This window comes from Leopardus geoffroyi, chromosome A2, assembly GCF_018350155.1.
Source record: "Leopardus geoffroyi isolate Oge1 chromosome A2, O.geoffroyi_Oge1_pat1.0, whole genome shotgun sequence".
Classification (NCBI taxonomy): Eukaryota; Metazoa; Chordata; class Mammalia; order Carnivora; family Felidae; genus Leopardus; species Leopardus geoffroyi.
Genome location: NC_059331.1, coordinates 168,020,379 through 168,035,921, shown reverse-complemented (window position 1 = coordinate 168,035,921; position 15,543 = coordinate 168,020,379). Strand labels below are relative to the sequence as shown.

Genomic DNA, 15,543 nt, shown 5'->3' with positions numbered 1-15,543 from the left:
GCCAAAGTGGGACACCCAACCGACTGACCACCCAGGCGCCCTCAATAGTTATTTAACTTCGAACTAAGTCTTGTCTCTCCAACAAGATTATAAGGAGGGCATGGACTTTTCCTTATGATGTTTCATATGCTACACAGAGCCTTTACAAATAACCACTAAAATACTCATTTAATTTGGGGAAAAAAAGATGTATTTAAAAGGTGGCCATATTCAGTTTTCTACCCAGCCCAAGAAAGGAGAAACAATTACGAATAATTTAATACATGAAGGAAAGACCATTATAACCTTTTGCTTTTTAAATGAGGGGATAGAATTGTATCATAGCCAAAGAAAATTAAGGAAAATGCATTTGTACCTGCTCAAAGGAATTAGTTGCGAGGAAACAAAATTAAAGCTACAATGAAACTACATCGCCACCAGAATTGCCAAAATTAAAAGGACTAACAATGATGAATGTTGACAAGGAAGTAAGGCCACCGGCCCCCTCCACACGCTGCAGGTGTGTGCACTAGAGCAAAGCCTAAGTGTGTGCAGAACCCAGCACATGAGTGTAAGTGCACACCTGACATTACACACACCCATAAGTACAGAATGCATCAACTATAGTGTGGAGGAACGCAGAGAAATGAGGACCCAAAGAATCCAAATCCGGAAAACGGGAACAAACCGGATGTGACTCCACTCACACCAAGTTCAGCAGGCAAAACTCACCTACAGTAACAGAGATCAAACAGCAATTATCTTTGGGAGAAGGGATACTGACTGGAAGGGGGCAGGAGGGAGCCTACGGAATGCTGGGAATGTTATGTGATGGGGGTGGGGTGGTCACAAGGGTGCAGCGGACCGCAGACATCCTTCAAGCGGCACCTGCTGTTGACTCCCCACCCATCCCCCAGCCGCCATGTGTGAGCCACCGCCGGCTCCTAAAGGCTACCCTCAGGGTGACTGCCCTCAGCAGAGGGGCCCAGTGCCACACTCCCACCCTCACGCCAAGAGCGGCCTGCAGCCAACGACCGACTGATACGGGAGGGTGACAGAATTCCAGGTCCCTTCACTCAAGAAGGGGGCAGCCCCGTGATGCCAGCCAAGCTCCTGAGTTCCCCGTGGGGCTGAGACAGGCTCCAAGGAAGAAGACCCTTTCCCCTGCCCTCTCCTTCTCCCGCCTCCGTTTCACCTGCAGCGAGGTCACCTCCTCAAGCTCTTCTAGGGACATGACCTAAGACACATACATTGGATGTCTAATCTGCACCCCAATCAAAAAGAAAACGGTTCTGCACAGCTAAAAAGCAGGGTATGCAGCCTCCCCCGAGACCGTGACTGCTAGATGAGCACCTTCCTCGGGCTGGAGCTGTGCTCATAGTTGAGAAGACAGGGTCCGGGCACTGGCAGGGCATGCGGGGGCACTCCTGTCTGTAAGAGAAATCAGGAGCCCCTGCGGAGAAGTGACATGGGTTGTGAGGTGGCGACCTGCCACCAGCTCGCTGTGCATGCACAACCAGCCTTGTGCTCTCCACCTCGCCTGTACACCAGATCTGGTGCGGAGTGCTCCGAGGCCTCTTCTACCCTCCTCCATCTCACCTGTAATCTCCATGAGTACCCAAGCCACGGAAGGTCACCCCTGCCCACCCTGCCACACGTACACAGTACCCAGCTCTAACACCCAGCCCTGCAGCCAGCTGCCCTCAACCAATCACGGCCATGCACAACTCAAAGCCTGAAAATCATCAGCACACTTCTCTACCAACTCCCTACTGGGTTCCCTTCCTTCATCCTAGGAGGCCATCATACACACCCCTAAAGCACAATTTTATTTACATGTTTTTGAAATCTTTTTTAAAGTTTATTTTTGAGAGACAGAAAGAGAGCCGGCGGGGGGGGGGGGGGGGGGGGGCGGCGGGGGGGGGGGGGAGGGAGAGGGAGGGAGACACAGAATCCGAAGCAGCTCCAGGCTCAGAGCTGTCAGCACACAGCCCAACACGGGGCTCGAACTCACGAACCACGAGATCATGACCTGAGCCGAAGTCGGACGCTTAACCGACTGAGCCCCCGGGGTGCCCCTCCCAGAGCACAATTTTAAAGGGATGTTCCTACTTGGAGTATGCACTTAGGATTATGTGACAACTCAGCTATTTATTTAAGTGTAACATACAGAATATACTCAACAAACAGAAACAATATGCAAAGCATTTAAAAGACATTTTAGGGGCATCTGAGTGGCCCCGTTGTCAAGCGTCCTACTCTTGCTTTCGGCTCAGGTCATGATCTCATGGTTGGGGAGATCAAGCCCCGTGCTGGGGTCTGTGCTGACAGCGTAGCTGCTTGGGGTTCTCTCTCTCTGACCCTCCCCCGCGCTCTCTCCCTCTCTCAAATAAACATTAAAAACCATTTTAAAGTAAGTAAATAAAATAAAAAATAAAGTAAAAGACGTTTAAAAAATTCTTCAGTAAATAATCAACTAATTCGATTCACTTAAACTTTTCAAACACTTCAAGCACGGGGGCCAGATTTTTATTTTGAACCTTTAAAACCTAAGCAGGCAGAAAAGGGACCCATGAACCGGCACAGAGGAGAAATGGTGAAAAACAAGGGAATGAAACAGCACTGGCACCTATCTGTTGGCAGTTCCGCTGAACCAATAGCCGCCGGTCATCAGAGAGGGCAGCAGGATAGCCGGAGCCTGCTCCCCCTCACTCTAAACAATTGTAAGAATAATGGTATGACCAACGGTCCCAGAGTGTCCCCGCACTCCTTCCAGAAAGCTGGTGAAGAATAATCCACACAGCCTCGGATCCAAACACGTGGCCGGCGAGGAGTTGCGCCTGCATTTCAGAGGTTGTTGCCATTAACAGACACATCCTGGCCACTTCCTACAACAGAAACCACCCCTTAGGTGGTGGATTCTGAAAGCAACCGCTACCAGAAGTCAAGGGTGAGAGTAGCGAGAGCTCATCTTAAACAGAAACATTATGTCCTTTGCCGGAGTTCTATCACCACCGGGATTCAAAGGGCTGTCCGCCTTCAGCATCCTTGCAGTGTCTGGAACCTAAGGAGCGCAGATCACCGGCGATTCCCGTCTACAAAGCCCTTTTCCTCATCAGACCCGCTTTAGCGCATCAGAAGCAGGTGGCCGCGCAGCGGGCCGGCCCCGCGGCCCCCCGCCCGCCTCCGGGGGCCCGGATCCCCGACGCAGGCCGCCCGCCCGGAGGGCCCGAGACGCCGCAGACACACAGGCCGCTCTTACCTTCCTACTGGCGCCTCCGAGGGACACCTTGGGCCTCGTTTTGAAATCCCCTTCAAAACTAAACATCTTTACAGCTTATCCCATCTGGGAGGAGCCCCCGACCCTGAGAGCAGCGGGGCGGGCGGGGCGGGCTCCCGCGGGGGAGGGGCCTCTTACGGGGAGGGGTCTCCGAGGGGAGGGGTGTCCCGCGGGGAGGGGTCTCCTGAGAGGAGGGGTCGCCTGCGGGGAGGGCTACGCCGCAGCGGGGAGCGACCCCGAGCCCGCCCTGGGGGCTGTGCCCGCCCGGCCTGCCCTCGGGTGGGGGAGGCGGCGACACTGGGGGGGCGGCTCCTCCTCACCTCCCCCCTCATCCACGCCTCCCCACTGCTCCGGCCGAGGCCGAGGGCGCCGGCAGGGCCGCAGACCCCGCACTTGCACCGGGAGCAGCCGCCGGGAGGAAAGATGGCCGCCGGCCGGGGCTGGCGTGCGCGGTCCCGCCTGCGCGCGCGCGCCCGACGCCGACGCCCTCCACCCCGCGGGCCGCCGGCGTGCGCGCGCCCGCTAGCGACGCCGCGGCGCTCCCCGGTCCCCGCCAGCGTGCGCGCACCCGCCACCGACGCCGCGGCGCTCTCCGGAACCGGGCAGCGTGCGCGCTCCCGTCGCCGGCGCGCTGAAGCGTGGGAAGGTGCCGCGGTGACCTGGCTCTGCGGCCGGGTCGCTTAGGTGAGGGGCGGGGCCGGGGGCGGGCAGGGGCGGTGGGGGCCGGGGCCGCGCGAGAGGCGCTGAGGGGTCCCACGCCGCGAGCACTCCCAGGACAGGTGCGGGGGACCGGTGGGTGCCCGCACCCCGCGGCTGAACTCGGGGGTGGCTTGTGCGCCTTGCCGGGAAGCGGGCTGGTGGCTTTCGGTCTGAGGCCGGACTTGACCGATGTGACACCGAGAGAAACGGCCTCATTAGATACTTAATGCCCGCGCAGCGTGCACACATTTCAGGTTGTGACCAAGGTCACGCGTGTCCTTCATACGCATACGTGCAAGTACATGTCCCGTACGTGCCGTGTCCACACGTACATATACACCTGTCACATTCGCAAATGTATGTACACATACTTATACGTAAATCGAATCCTATACACACGACCGAAACCGAAAATCTACAAGCCAGTGGTTATCATTGCTGTGTGGAATGTGGATCTTTTTTTTTTTTTTTTTAACGCTGGCCACAAAGCGCTAACTACGTTTCTCGACATGGCAATGGGCTTCGATAGCAGTCTGAAAAATCCTGCCACACGCGCACACACTATGTCAATGAGGTCACAATATAGTGTGTGTTTTTATTCTAAGTTAGGAACGTTGAAAGCCACCGGAAGAATGTTCACTCTACCACTTACTGTGATATGTCAAGAGATCCTTGATTCATCAAAAATATTCAACTTTTACCAAATTTGAAATTTTACAGACCTTGTAAATAAAGCATGCTTTTTTTTTTTGACCTGTCAGAGGAGAAAAAATTAAAACTATTGGTGATATCAGTATGCACCCTCATTAAGTGTGTCTTCCCAGAGTTCTCAGGTTTGGCCTCAGATAAATTCTTCCAAGGTCTAGACCAAGAGTGAGGAGCAGACAAGCCCAACCCACGTGAACACCAAGCCTGGTTGTCCAGTGTCATCTTCGCTGGGAATTAAGGTGTGTGGCCTCCACCTGCTGGGTGTTTTTCATATTTTCTAGTTGGCTGAGAACGTGGGCACGGAAGAGGGTGCTCTTTAACAAAACCCCGCGTTGCCGTTCCTCATTTGGTCTTACCTTCCACCTACCACTGGCGGCGGGAACACCATGGTTTGTCAGGTGGCCCATCGTGCGAGCCAACTACTTCGCCTGGTGCCCCGCTGGAGAATTAGTCATCCGCCCCACGCTGGAGGGAAGGAAACACAGCTTAGCAGGATGTGATTCCTCTGAAAGATTTTCAAGGATTTTTAGATTTTTTTTTTTTTTTTTTTTTTTTTTTTAGAGAGAGAAAATCCCAGGCAGGCTCCACACTCCGCGCAGAGCCCGACAGAGGGTTCAATCCCACGATGCTGGGATCATGACCTGAGCCAAAATCAAGAGTCAGATGCTCAACACACCGAGCCACCCAGGCACCCCTGAAACATTTCTTAAAAATACTTTAAAAAATTTTGTTTAATGTTTATTTATTTTTGACAGAGAAAGAGAGCATGAGCGAGGGAGGGGCAGAGAGGGGGGGAGACACAGGATCCACACCAGGCTCCAGGCTCTGAGCTGCCGGGCACAGAGCCCGACATGGGGCTCGAACTCACAGACCACGAGATCATGACCTGAGCTGAAGCCGGATGCTCAACCGACTGAGCCACCCAGGTGCCCCCAAAATAGTTGTTAAGTAGAAAATTTCAAGCCTACTGCAGAGTATAAAATGGTATAATCGGTTCTTGTTACCCATCAGCTAGCTTCATTGATCGTCACCTTATGGCCACTTGTGTGATTCATGCCCCATCCATTAACCATCCTCCCCATTATTGTGGAGCAAACTCCAGACATCGTTTCATCTGTAAATATGTCAGTATGTATCTCTTAAAAGGGGGGGGGGTGACATCGTTATATCATTATCACCCTACAAAAATTAACAATAGTTTTCAAGGACAAACTGGACTGTGAAAGATTCCCCACCCTGCGTGCTGATCCTGAAACCTGACACCTGAGACAACGTGATTCTGGTTCACTTCGGGAACGGTCCTACTTTCTGTTCTAGACTGCACCTCCTCGAGAGCTAAGGAGCCAGTTAGCTCACTTGGGGGCCTAGTGTAGTGCTGTATAATAGGCTCCCAAATATTTGTGCATTAAAATTGATGATTACCAAAAGACAATGGAAAAAGGTAGGTTAAAATCACGTAACTGTTACACAGCTAACGTGCAAAATATTGACAACACCGGATGCTGGCAGGGAGGTGGAGAAGCCCAACCTCCCATATGGAAAGTGTTACGGGCATTCTAGGAAAGAGTTCGGTCGTTGCTTTTTTATTTTATTTATTTGTTTGTTTGTTTAATTTATTTTTTAAACTGAGAGTGCAAGTGGGGGACAGTGGCAGAGGGAAAGAGAAAGAAAGAGAGTCTCAAGCAGACTCCATGCCCAGCGTGGAGCCCGACCAGGGCTCGATCTCATGACCGTGAGATCATGACCTGAGCCAAAATCAAGAGCAGGTCACTCAACCTGCTGAGCCACCCGGGCACCTCGATCATTTCTTTTAAAAAAAAAAAAAAGAAAATGCTTACCGTACACACCCAGCACTTGCCTTCCTGCACATTTATCCCAGGAAATCAAAATTTATGTCCGCGTAACATTTATACATAAATGTTCACGTCAGCTTTTTCTATCAACCGAATCCAGAAACAACTAAAATATCCTCCAAAGGGTGGTGGTCAAACCATGTGTGGTGCGTCTACACCCCGGATGTGACTCAGCAGCGATGAAAGAAGCCACTGACTCACAGGGCACCGGTGCTCTCGGGATGATGCTGGATGGAAAGGCCACTCCCAGAGATCACATGCATAAAGGATGATTCCGTCTGGCAAAATGACAAAATCGTGGAGCCAGACAGAGACTAGGTTAGTAGTCGTGAGGGTTGGGGATGGAAAGGTGAGGAGGGTGGGACTACACGGGGACAGCAGGAGGGAGTCTCTGTGGTGGCAGATGGGCTCTGTGTCTTGGTCAGTGCTGGTCACATGAATCCACGTGGGATAAGATGACACAGAACCATGAGCACACAGCACACCAGTGTCAGCAGCCTCTTGGTTTGGACATTGTCCTGTAATTAGGTAAGATACAAGCATGATGGGAAATTGGGTAAAGGGTATAGAGGACATCTCTGTACTATTTTTGCCACTTCTTGTGAATCTGTATCTCAAAATAGAATTCTTTTTTTTTTAATTTTTTTTTTAACGTTTATTTATTTTTGAGACAGAGAGAGACAGAGCATGAATGGGGGAGGGTCAGAGAGAGAGGGAGACACAGAATCCAAAGTAGGCTCCAGGCTCCGAGCCGTCAGCACAGAGCCCGACGCGGGGCTCGAACTCACGGACCGCGAGATCATGACCCGAGCTGAAGTCGGACACTTAACCAACTGAGCCACCCAGGCGCCCCTCAAAATAGAATTCTTAAATACGGCGGAAAACAATAAAACTCTTGAATGACAAACAACGATCAGCGAGGTTTTCCAGTGTTTGAAAAAGCCCCTGGCGTCTTATACTCCATCGGAAGATACGTATTCCTCCCAATTTCTGCTTTCTTCTTCTCCTCCACATGAATCTAACGTAACATACGTGATATATTTTCAAGCTATTGTTTTTGGAGGCTTATGAGGCCCTTTGCAGTTTTTCTGAAGATCCTAGTGGAAAATCACACGTTGTTTCAGAAGCTCTTCTGCAGCCTGCAGAAGGAGAGAAAGAAAGACCTCCTCCACCAGGAAGCCACTGGGAGCTTTCTCCCCTCGCGCACACTTTCCTGTCTCGATTACCTCACAATTCAAACGTTTGGTGCCCATCGGTTTTCTTTTCATTGTAAGGATTCATTATTTAGAATAGTCACACGTTAGTTATTTAAAAAAATCAAAACAGTACCAACGTAAGCAGAGGAATAAGTGAAACTTTCCATCTGCTCCACACTGTCCTGCTCCTACCTCTGAGACACGCCATCTGGCTTAGTTTCCTGTCACTGCTCTGACAAATTACCAAAGACTTTGTGGCTTAAACAACACAAATTTATTACCTCACCGTCCTGGAAGTCAGAAGTCTCGCTGGGCCAAAATCAAAGTGTCTACAGGGCTGGTTCCTTCTGGAGGCTCCAGGGGAGAATCCATTTACCTGCCTTTTCCAGCTCCCAGGCGTGCCCACACCCTTGGCTGGTGCCCCCGTCCAGCAAGCCCATCACCCTGACCTCTGCTCTGTCCTCTCATCTCCTCTGGCTGACCGTGCTCCCTCCCTCTCTAAGGACGCCCGTGATTACGCTGGGCCACTCGGATAATCCAGGATACTCACCCCGTCTCGAGATCTCTAACCACACCTGCAAAGTCACTCTTGCCAGGTAAGGTAACATATTCACAGGTTCTTGGGATTAGGACGGGGACACCTTTGCGGGGAGGGCCGTTAATCTGTGTGCCACACTGTGTAGCATTGTTCTGTTTTTGAAAGAGATCATATTACCCCCTCAGCCCCCAACAGCTTTGTTTTTGGTTTTGTTTTTTTGTTTTGGTACCAAAATGCAGCACGGACATCTTCCATGGCAGTACTTAGACATCTGCCACATCAGTTGTATTGGCTACTTAGGGTTTCGTTGTTTGGATGGACCATAATTTATCAGCTGTCTCCCTACTATTTGATGCCAAGGTCGATGCCATTTTGTTGTTACAGGTTCTGCTGCAAGAGCATTCTCACACACAGGGGTGAGTTCTTTCTGTGATATGGTGTGGCTGAGTTACAGGTCAGCAGGCTTACGTCTGATAGGGTCAGTTCCTTGCTGTCCCCAGAGGATATCCGCCCTTTCCTTTGGGGTCATCCTGGGGCTGCCGAGCCACATAGATGTTGGCCCCAGAGACTCTGGAATGGGTCCAAGGAGAGCATTCATTAGCACCAAAGGCATTGTACACCCAAGGCAGAAAATTCACTCCTTTCTCCATTTACCATTCCAAATAATGTCCAACCACATTGTCCATAGAATTAACCAGAACTTGGGGCACCTGGGTGGCACAGTCGGTTAAGCGTCCGACTTCAGCCAGGTCACGATCTCGCGGTCCGTGAGTTCGAGCCCCGCGTCAGGCTCTGGGCTGATGGCTCAGAGCCCGGAGCCTGTTTCCGATTCTGTGTCTCCCTCTCTCTCTGCCCCTCCCCCGTTCATGCTCTGTCTCAAAAATAAATAAAGGTTGAAAAAAAAAAATTAAAAAAAAAAAAAAAAAAGAATTAACCAGAACTCATGCAATGAAGTGATCACATCAAGATTTTCCACTAATAAAATACGAAAAGATTCCAGCAAATAAAACTAGAAAGAAATACACAGAAAATTTTGTTGAGGTGGGGCGCCTGGCTGGCTCAGTTGGTTAAACATCTGACTCTTGATTTCGGCTCAGGTCATGATCTCCGGGTTCATGAGTTCAGGCCCTGCGTTGGGCTCTGTGCCGACAACGCAGGGCCTACTGGGTATTCTCTCTCTCCCTCTCTCTGCCCCTCCCCAGCTTGCATGAGCATGTGTGGTGCATGCCCTCTCTCTCTCTCTCTCTCTCAAATAAATAAACTAAAAAAAAAAAAGAAAAGAAAATCTTGTTGCAGAAGTAGGGATGGTAGTTCCCTGGTCAGTAACTTCCCAGATACTGGCAACATTTCTCAGCCTGCATGGTCTCCCCTGGGGTGCTTCCTTAGCTGTTATTCTTTTCTTTTTAAAAAAAAAAATTTAATGTGCCTTCACCTTTGAGAGATAGAGAGACAGAGCACAAGCAGGGCTGGGGCGGAGAGGGAGGGGGACACGGAATCCAAAGCAGGTCCCAGACTGTCGGCACAGAGCCCGACGCGGGGCCTGGACTCAGGAACCGTGAGATCACGACCTCAGCTGGAGTCAGAAGCTCAACCGACTGAGCCACCCAGGCTCCCCCTTAGGTATCATTCTTTAACATGCAGACATGTAGATCATGATTTGAATGATAAATTTCTCAGGAAAAGCTTCGTTGTCGTACGTCAGGCTGCTGTAACGGATACCACAGACTGCATGGCTTCCGAACCACAGAACTTTGTTTCTCGTGGTTCTGGAGGATGGATGCCCAGCCGGTTTGCTGTCTGATAAGAACTGCTTCCTGGTTCACGGATGGCACCTTCTCTTGCCCCCCCAAAGCAGGAGGGTGAGGGGCTCTGTGGTGTCCCCTTTCTGAGGGCACTAATCCTATCAATGAGGTTTCAGCTCTCCTGACTTAATCACCCCCAAAGGCGCCACCTCTTACCGGCTTCACAGCGAGGGTTAGGATATCAACGTATGAATTGTGCAGGGGGGGCAGGGCAGTCCTGGACATTAATGGCAACAATAAAATGCCCTACATTTGAATATACACTCCCCTTCCATTATATTCTAGGGGAAGTAAAGTCCAAAAATTAAATTGCTTTGCAAGAGTAAAGTCCAAAGAAATTAAAGTATGCAAAGACTGACGGAAAATGCCCGTGGTTAGCAGCAGAACACGCGTTTTTCTCTGGTGCACGTGGAACATTCTCTGGACAGGCCATTTGCTAGCCATAAACATAATCTTGGTACATTCAGAAGGACAGAAATCATTCCAAATGTGTTCTCTGGCCACAGTGGAATGAAATTAGAAATCCTTAACAGAGAAGGGGCGCCTGGTGGGCTCAGTCGGTTGGGCAGCCAACTTCGGCTCAGGTCATGATCTCGCGGTTCACAGGTTCGAGCCCCACGTCGGGCTCTGTGCTGACAGCTCAGGGCCTGGAGGCTGCTTTGGATTCTCTGTCTCCCTCTCTCTCTGCACCTCCCCTGCTCACACTGTCTCTCTCTGTCTCTCAAAAATAAGCGTTACAAAAAGAAATCTTCGACAGGGAAAATTTGGGAAAGCCACATATGTGGAACTTCAGCAACACATTCTAAGTGGCTCCTGGCTCAGAGAAGTCAGAAGGGGAACCAGAAGGCCTGTGGAGATGGAAGAAAATCCAGAGTGTGTAGGGGAGTGGATGGCATTGCCCACGCAGGTAGCTTAAGGTTTTAGGTTCGCAAACACGGGCCTCCTCTCTGCCGGCCTTCTGGAATCCGTGCCCAGAGTGCTCAGTTCCCATGGAGACCAGAACTGTGCCCTTTGTCTGCACCTCCAGAGGAATGGGAGTTTGATCTGGGCCCGCGCTCCCTTTCGGAAAGCAGCTCTCAGGACACCGGCCTCTTGCAAACGTCACAAATCTGTGGCGGGGCCGGCCTGACTCGGGTGGCCTTTGTCTCCCGTCCCTTGTCTCTCTCCGCCTGAGCCGCGTCTCCCGCACCAGTGTCCCTGAGACTTGGGAGTTTTCGAGTTTGTGCCACAGCGGCCTTGGGTCCTGCTTTGGCCTGTGGCCCGTCGACTAGGGAAGTCTCCGTCTGTCCCTCGGTGGATCCACCGGAGATTCTGAGCTGAAGGGTACTGGGAGGGCCGCCCTGGGATGGCGGAGTTCCCTCTGGAGGTACCCTGCAGCCACTGTCCCTCCACACCTAACATGTCCCCGCCTGGAAGTCCCCACCAGGACCCTCGATCACACATGACATCTGCACCTGGGCAAACCCACCATCAGCTGCGATTACCCAGCAAGGCCAAAACTTCGCGCGGCCACGGTGCGCCCGGGTGACGCAGTAGGTTAAGCGTCTGACTCTTGATCTCAGGGTCATGAGTTCAAGACCTGCGTCGGGTTCCACGCTGGGAGGGAAGCCTACTTAAACAAACAAATGAATCATAAAAGCAACAACTTCGTGTGGCCCAGGACAGACATCGCTTCCCCTGCTGCAGGAGAGATGGCCACACAGCTGGCACGCGGTCAGCTGCATGGGCCCTGAGCTGAGTGCCACCCTGCTGAAGCCTGCGGTCAGTACCATGCGACGCCACGTGCTCTAGGCATAAAATTACTCCCCAAAGCCCTGGCTCATGCGTCTGGTCATCAGCCGTCACTTTGTACCTTAAACGTAGCGACCAGGAAGTGAATGCACAAGAGGCTGGGGCTGTAGGACCAGAAGCAGGCGGGGGCGCACGGAACGGGAGGCAGGTCCTGTGCCGAGCAGGGCGGGAAGCAAAGCTTCTGATTTCATAACTGGGGTCTGCGTTCATCTGCATTTACCTTTCCTTCTCTTTATCAGAAAGCTCTTTCACATTACGGACTATGAATTATTCATGTATTTGTTTCTGCTAAAACCTGGACTGCCCCCGAGGCAAAATGGCCTGTATCTCACGCTTTCCAGTTGCCTTGCATAGATGGCAGTGTTCTTCAGTAAAACGTTCGTGTTGTCACTGACGGGTTAAACGATGTGCACAAATATCCAGGCACGCTTTCCACTTTCAAAGGAAAATATAATTTAACATGTTTTCTTGTAGTAAAGCGTGGTTCAGAAGCTGACTTGGGTCTAGCCCCACCCGCTAGGGTCCTGGCCCCGCCCACAGGGGGGCTTGCCCCGACTCGCTTGGATCCCAGCCCCCTCCATCCATAGCTGAGTGACTTTGGGTGAGTCCTATAACTTCATCAACTTCACCAGCCAAGCTGGCGAAAGGCCTCCGGGGCTGACGCTCAGGACTGGCCCAGATGGCTCTTGAGATCTGTATTTTGGTGATTCGAGTATATTGAACAACCCTGGTAATTGTAGACTATTGTTAGTACTAAATATGTGTACTCCAAGGGCATTTCACTAAATCCGTAGGACAAAAAAGAAAGTTTAACAATAAGCAATATCAAAAGGCCAAGTACTGATAATACACTGTTAATGTTTTAGTGATACTATTTTTATGCATCATCATCAGCATCATTTTAGTCATTTATAAAGGTTAGACAATTCAGAGTGTGTTTGGTAGCCCGTCACCATGCGGGAAACAGGAGGCCGCAACCGTGAATGCTCCAAATTGCCTTGGCCGAGCACCTTGTCCGGGCAAAGCTGAGCAAAAGTATTACATCTCCGAGTGCACTGTGTTTTGGAAAGAAACACAAAGTTCTGTTCAAAGTCACCTACAAATAACTAAGCGCTGGAGTGTATAAACACAGCAGCAGAAAGTAAAAGCTATTATTTGTCGAACGTTCAGTCTCCGTCAGGCATTACACCGTGTGCCATGTGGATCCTTCTACGAACGTACTTCTCACAGCAACCCTACGAGGTAAACGCTGCCATCCACGTCTTACAAGTGCAGAAACTGGGGCTTGGAGACTCTAATGGCACGGTTCACAGCTGGTCTGCACACAACTGGGGTTCCGCTGTGTAGTCACCGTGTGACTTCAAAGTCCTGCGTTTTACCCGTAAGATACATTGCTTCATAATCTGCAGTCAGCCAGGGTTTAATTTCTAGCAACATTGATGAGGCTTTGCCTCAGATGTTTCCATTAAAATTTTTTGTTTACTCTGGGAAAAAAAAAAAGCTGTAAAACACGCCGATGTTGTAAAGACACTATTGTAAAGAGCACTTCACTTAAGTACTTTCCAATAGTTGAACATCGAGGCAGCCCCTGCTGCCAAAGAATGAAGACATTTTACTTAAAATTACTCTGGCGCAAGACCATCAAAGTATCCTTAACATTTTCATTAAATTGAGATACAGATATAGTTAGAGTAGTAAATCTCTTCTGATACAAGGTGTTCATTTAACAGCCAAGGCTCTAAGCAGCAGTGAGCCTGAAGGAAAATCCAGAAACACGCAGGCCTTGTTCAGAGCTCTCCGTGTGCAGCCAGACCCCACAGCAGTCAGCTGTAACTCCAACAAGATCTAAGCAGGTGAGTCCTGCAGCTACCAGAAATGTCTGCAACAGCATGCAATGAGTGTTTGCAAGGGATGGAAAGAACCAGGCTGGGTGTCTGGTCTAGCGGGCTTTATTATTCAGGTGTGGTGAGGCCAACAGACCGGGAGAAAACCGTCAAGTGAAAAGATAGTGTACTAGATCCCAAGAGGAGGAGGCTGAACACGCCATGGGGGCCCCATGAGAAGCACTAAAGCAAATCAAGAGGTGTGGGGTGGGTGGGGGTGAGAGCTTTTACTGTGGTTTCTGCAGGAAGGAGTGGGCGAGGCAGGGTGCATAGGCTTAGGATCGGCTGGTTTGAGTGACATAGGTGGGCTCTGAGAGGGAGGAGCTGCCCCTGGTTGTTGGGACCTTGCTCTGGGGCGGTTAGGGTAGGTGGGTGGTGGCCCAGAGTGTGAGGGCCCAGTAGAGCAGGTGGTAGGGGTATGGGCTCCACACTGGTTGGTTTGCATTTGTGAAATGCGCTCACAGGTGGGCAAGTGTTCACCGTCGATGAGGAGTGGCTAACCCTGGGTGGGCAGTCCTCCAGGGTCGCGAGGCCCCAGATGTCAAAGTATCAGAACACAGAAGATAAAAGATACGGTGAATACAGAGAACTGAGGCCTCTGGCCAACAAACAGAAGAGGGTGGCATCTTGGAAATGGCCCCTCCAGCCACGGTTGAGCCTTCAGATGAGAACCATCTTGACTGCAAGCTCCTAAGAGACCCTGAGGGAGAACCACCAGGCTAAGCCATTCCCACATTTCTGACTTGCAGACACCGAGATACTAAATGTTCATCGTTTGAAGTCACTAGATGTTGGGGTAATTTGCCAGGCAGCAATACGGCACTAGTACAGATCTGGTCTGTGCAGCGTGAACAAGGCCAGGATCGTGGGTCTGGCACCAGGCAAAGCTGTCAAGCTGGATCCTAGCGCTGCCATTTACGGTACTCAGACCCTGATACACAAGCTCTCCAGAGAAGATTCCAGAGCCAATTTCTAGTCAGTTCCAGAGGTTTCCAGATGGAGGTGCTGGTGGGGCTGGAGGGCTGTGTGTCTGTGTCTGCTCTGCTACAAAGACATTCACCTGGTTTGAATTTTCTTAAATGTTTATTCTTGAGAGAGAGAGAGAGAGAGAGAGAGAGAACAAGCAGGGGAGGGGCAGAGAGAGAGGGAGACACAGAATCCGAAGCAGGCTCCCGGCTCCGAGCTGTCAGCACAGAGCCCAACGCGGGGCTCGAACCCACGAACCGTGAGATCATGACCTGAGCCGAAGTCGGACGCTCAACTGACTGAGCCACCCAGGCGCCCCTGGTTTGAAGGCCAGCGACTGAGAAGGGGCTGTGGTGCCCATGGTGCCCTCTCAACCCAGGGGCTAAGTGAGATGTAGCCACACCTCCAGGCCTGCGCAGGGCCCGGGGCCACCTTGGAGTCACGCGGGCACCCAAGGCCTGAAGCCTTTTCTTTCATGGGAGTCATTTTCAGAACTGCCCCACTCCCCCTCCACCCCCACTGGTCACAGAGGGGTCTGACAAAGGGGCAGTGGTGTGTTCGTGAACCCTCATCTGTCACACTCATGAGGCCACCCGAGGTCCCCGTGCCTGGCTGGGAGCGCGCGCGCGGAGAGAGAGTGCGACGCGATGGGTTGGACCTACTGTAGCTTTTTAAAGTTCTACAGAAAAGACCACGTGGACAAGTCACGGTCACGGTTCGAACCACGCACCAAGCGCCCACACGGGCTGAGCGCTCAGGTTGCCGCGGGCACTCTGTCACCCCCTCTCTGTCATTGTCTTCTCAGACACTCGAGAGTAGTTGGGGGTTTTCTTCCCGGCTCAGAATCC

General features: G+C 51.4%; 1 protein-coding gene and 1 long non-coding RNA gene across 5 annotated transcripts in view; one reads left to right on the top strand and one right to left on the bottom strand.

Moving 5' to 3' along the window:
* The window catches only part of UBE3C (ubiquitin protein ligase E3C), a 123,613-nt gene extending 119,896 nt beyond the window's left edge, over positions 1–3,717 (bottom strand). The window contains exon 1 of one of the 2 annotated variants that reach the window (XM_045496324.1): positions 3,242–3,717. In XM_045496324.1, the coding sequence (XP_045352280.1) occupies positions 3,242–3,307 (66 nt within the window). In that variant the 5' untranslated portion in view covers positions 3,308–3,717. The remainder of the gene's footprint in view (positions 1–3,241) is intronic. The other variant, XM_045496325.1, reaches the window with a different exon arrangement.
* A 122-nt stretch (positions 3,718–3,839) lies between these two features.
* Positions 3,840–14,898, top strand: LOC123607180. Of its 3 annotated transcripts, XR_006716690.1 has the most exons (6): positions 3,840–3,943; positions 4,783–4,905; positions 6,620–6,837; positions 6,945–7,047; positions 13,577–13,699; positions 14,194–14,898. It is a non-coding gene; the product is annotated as an uncharacterized LOC123607180 (long non-coding RNA). The 3 variants fall into 3 exon arrangements; XR_006716691.1 differs by lacking the exon at positions 6,945–7,047; XR_006716692.1 differs by lacking the exons at positions 3,840–3,943; positions 4,783–4,905 and adding an exon at positions 5,542–5,592.
* Positions 14,899–15,543: the final 645 nt, after the last annotated feature.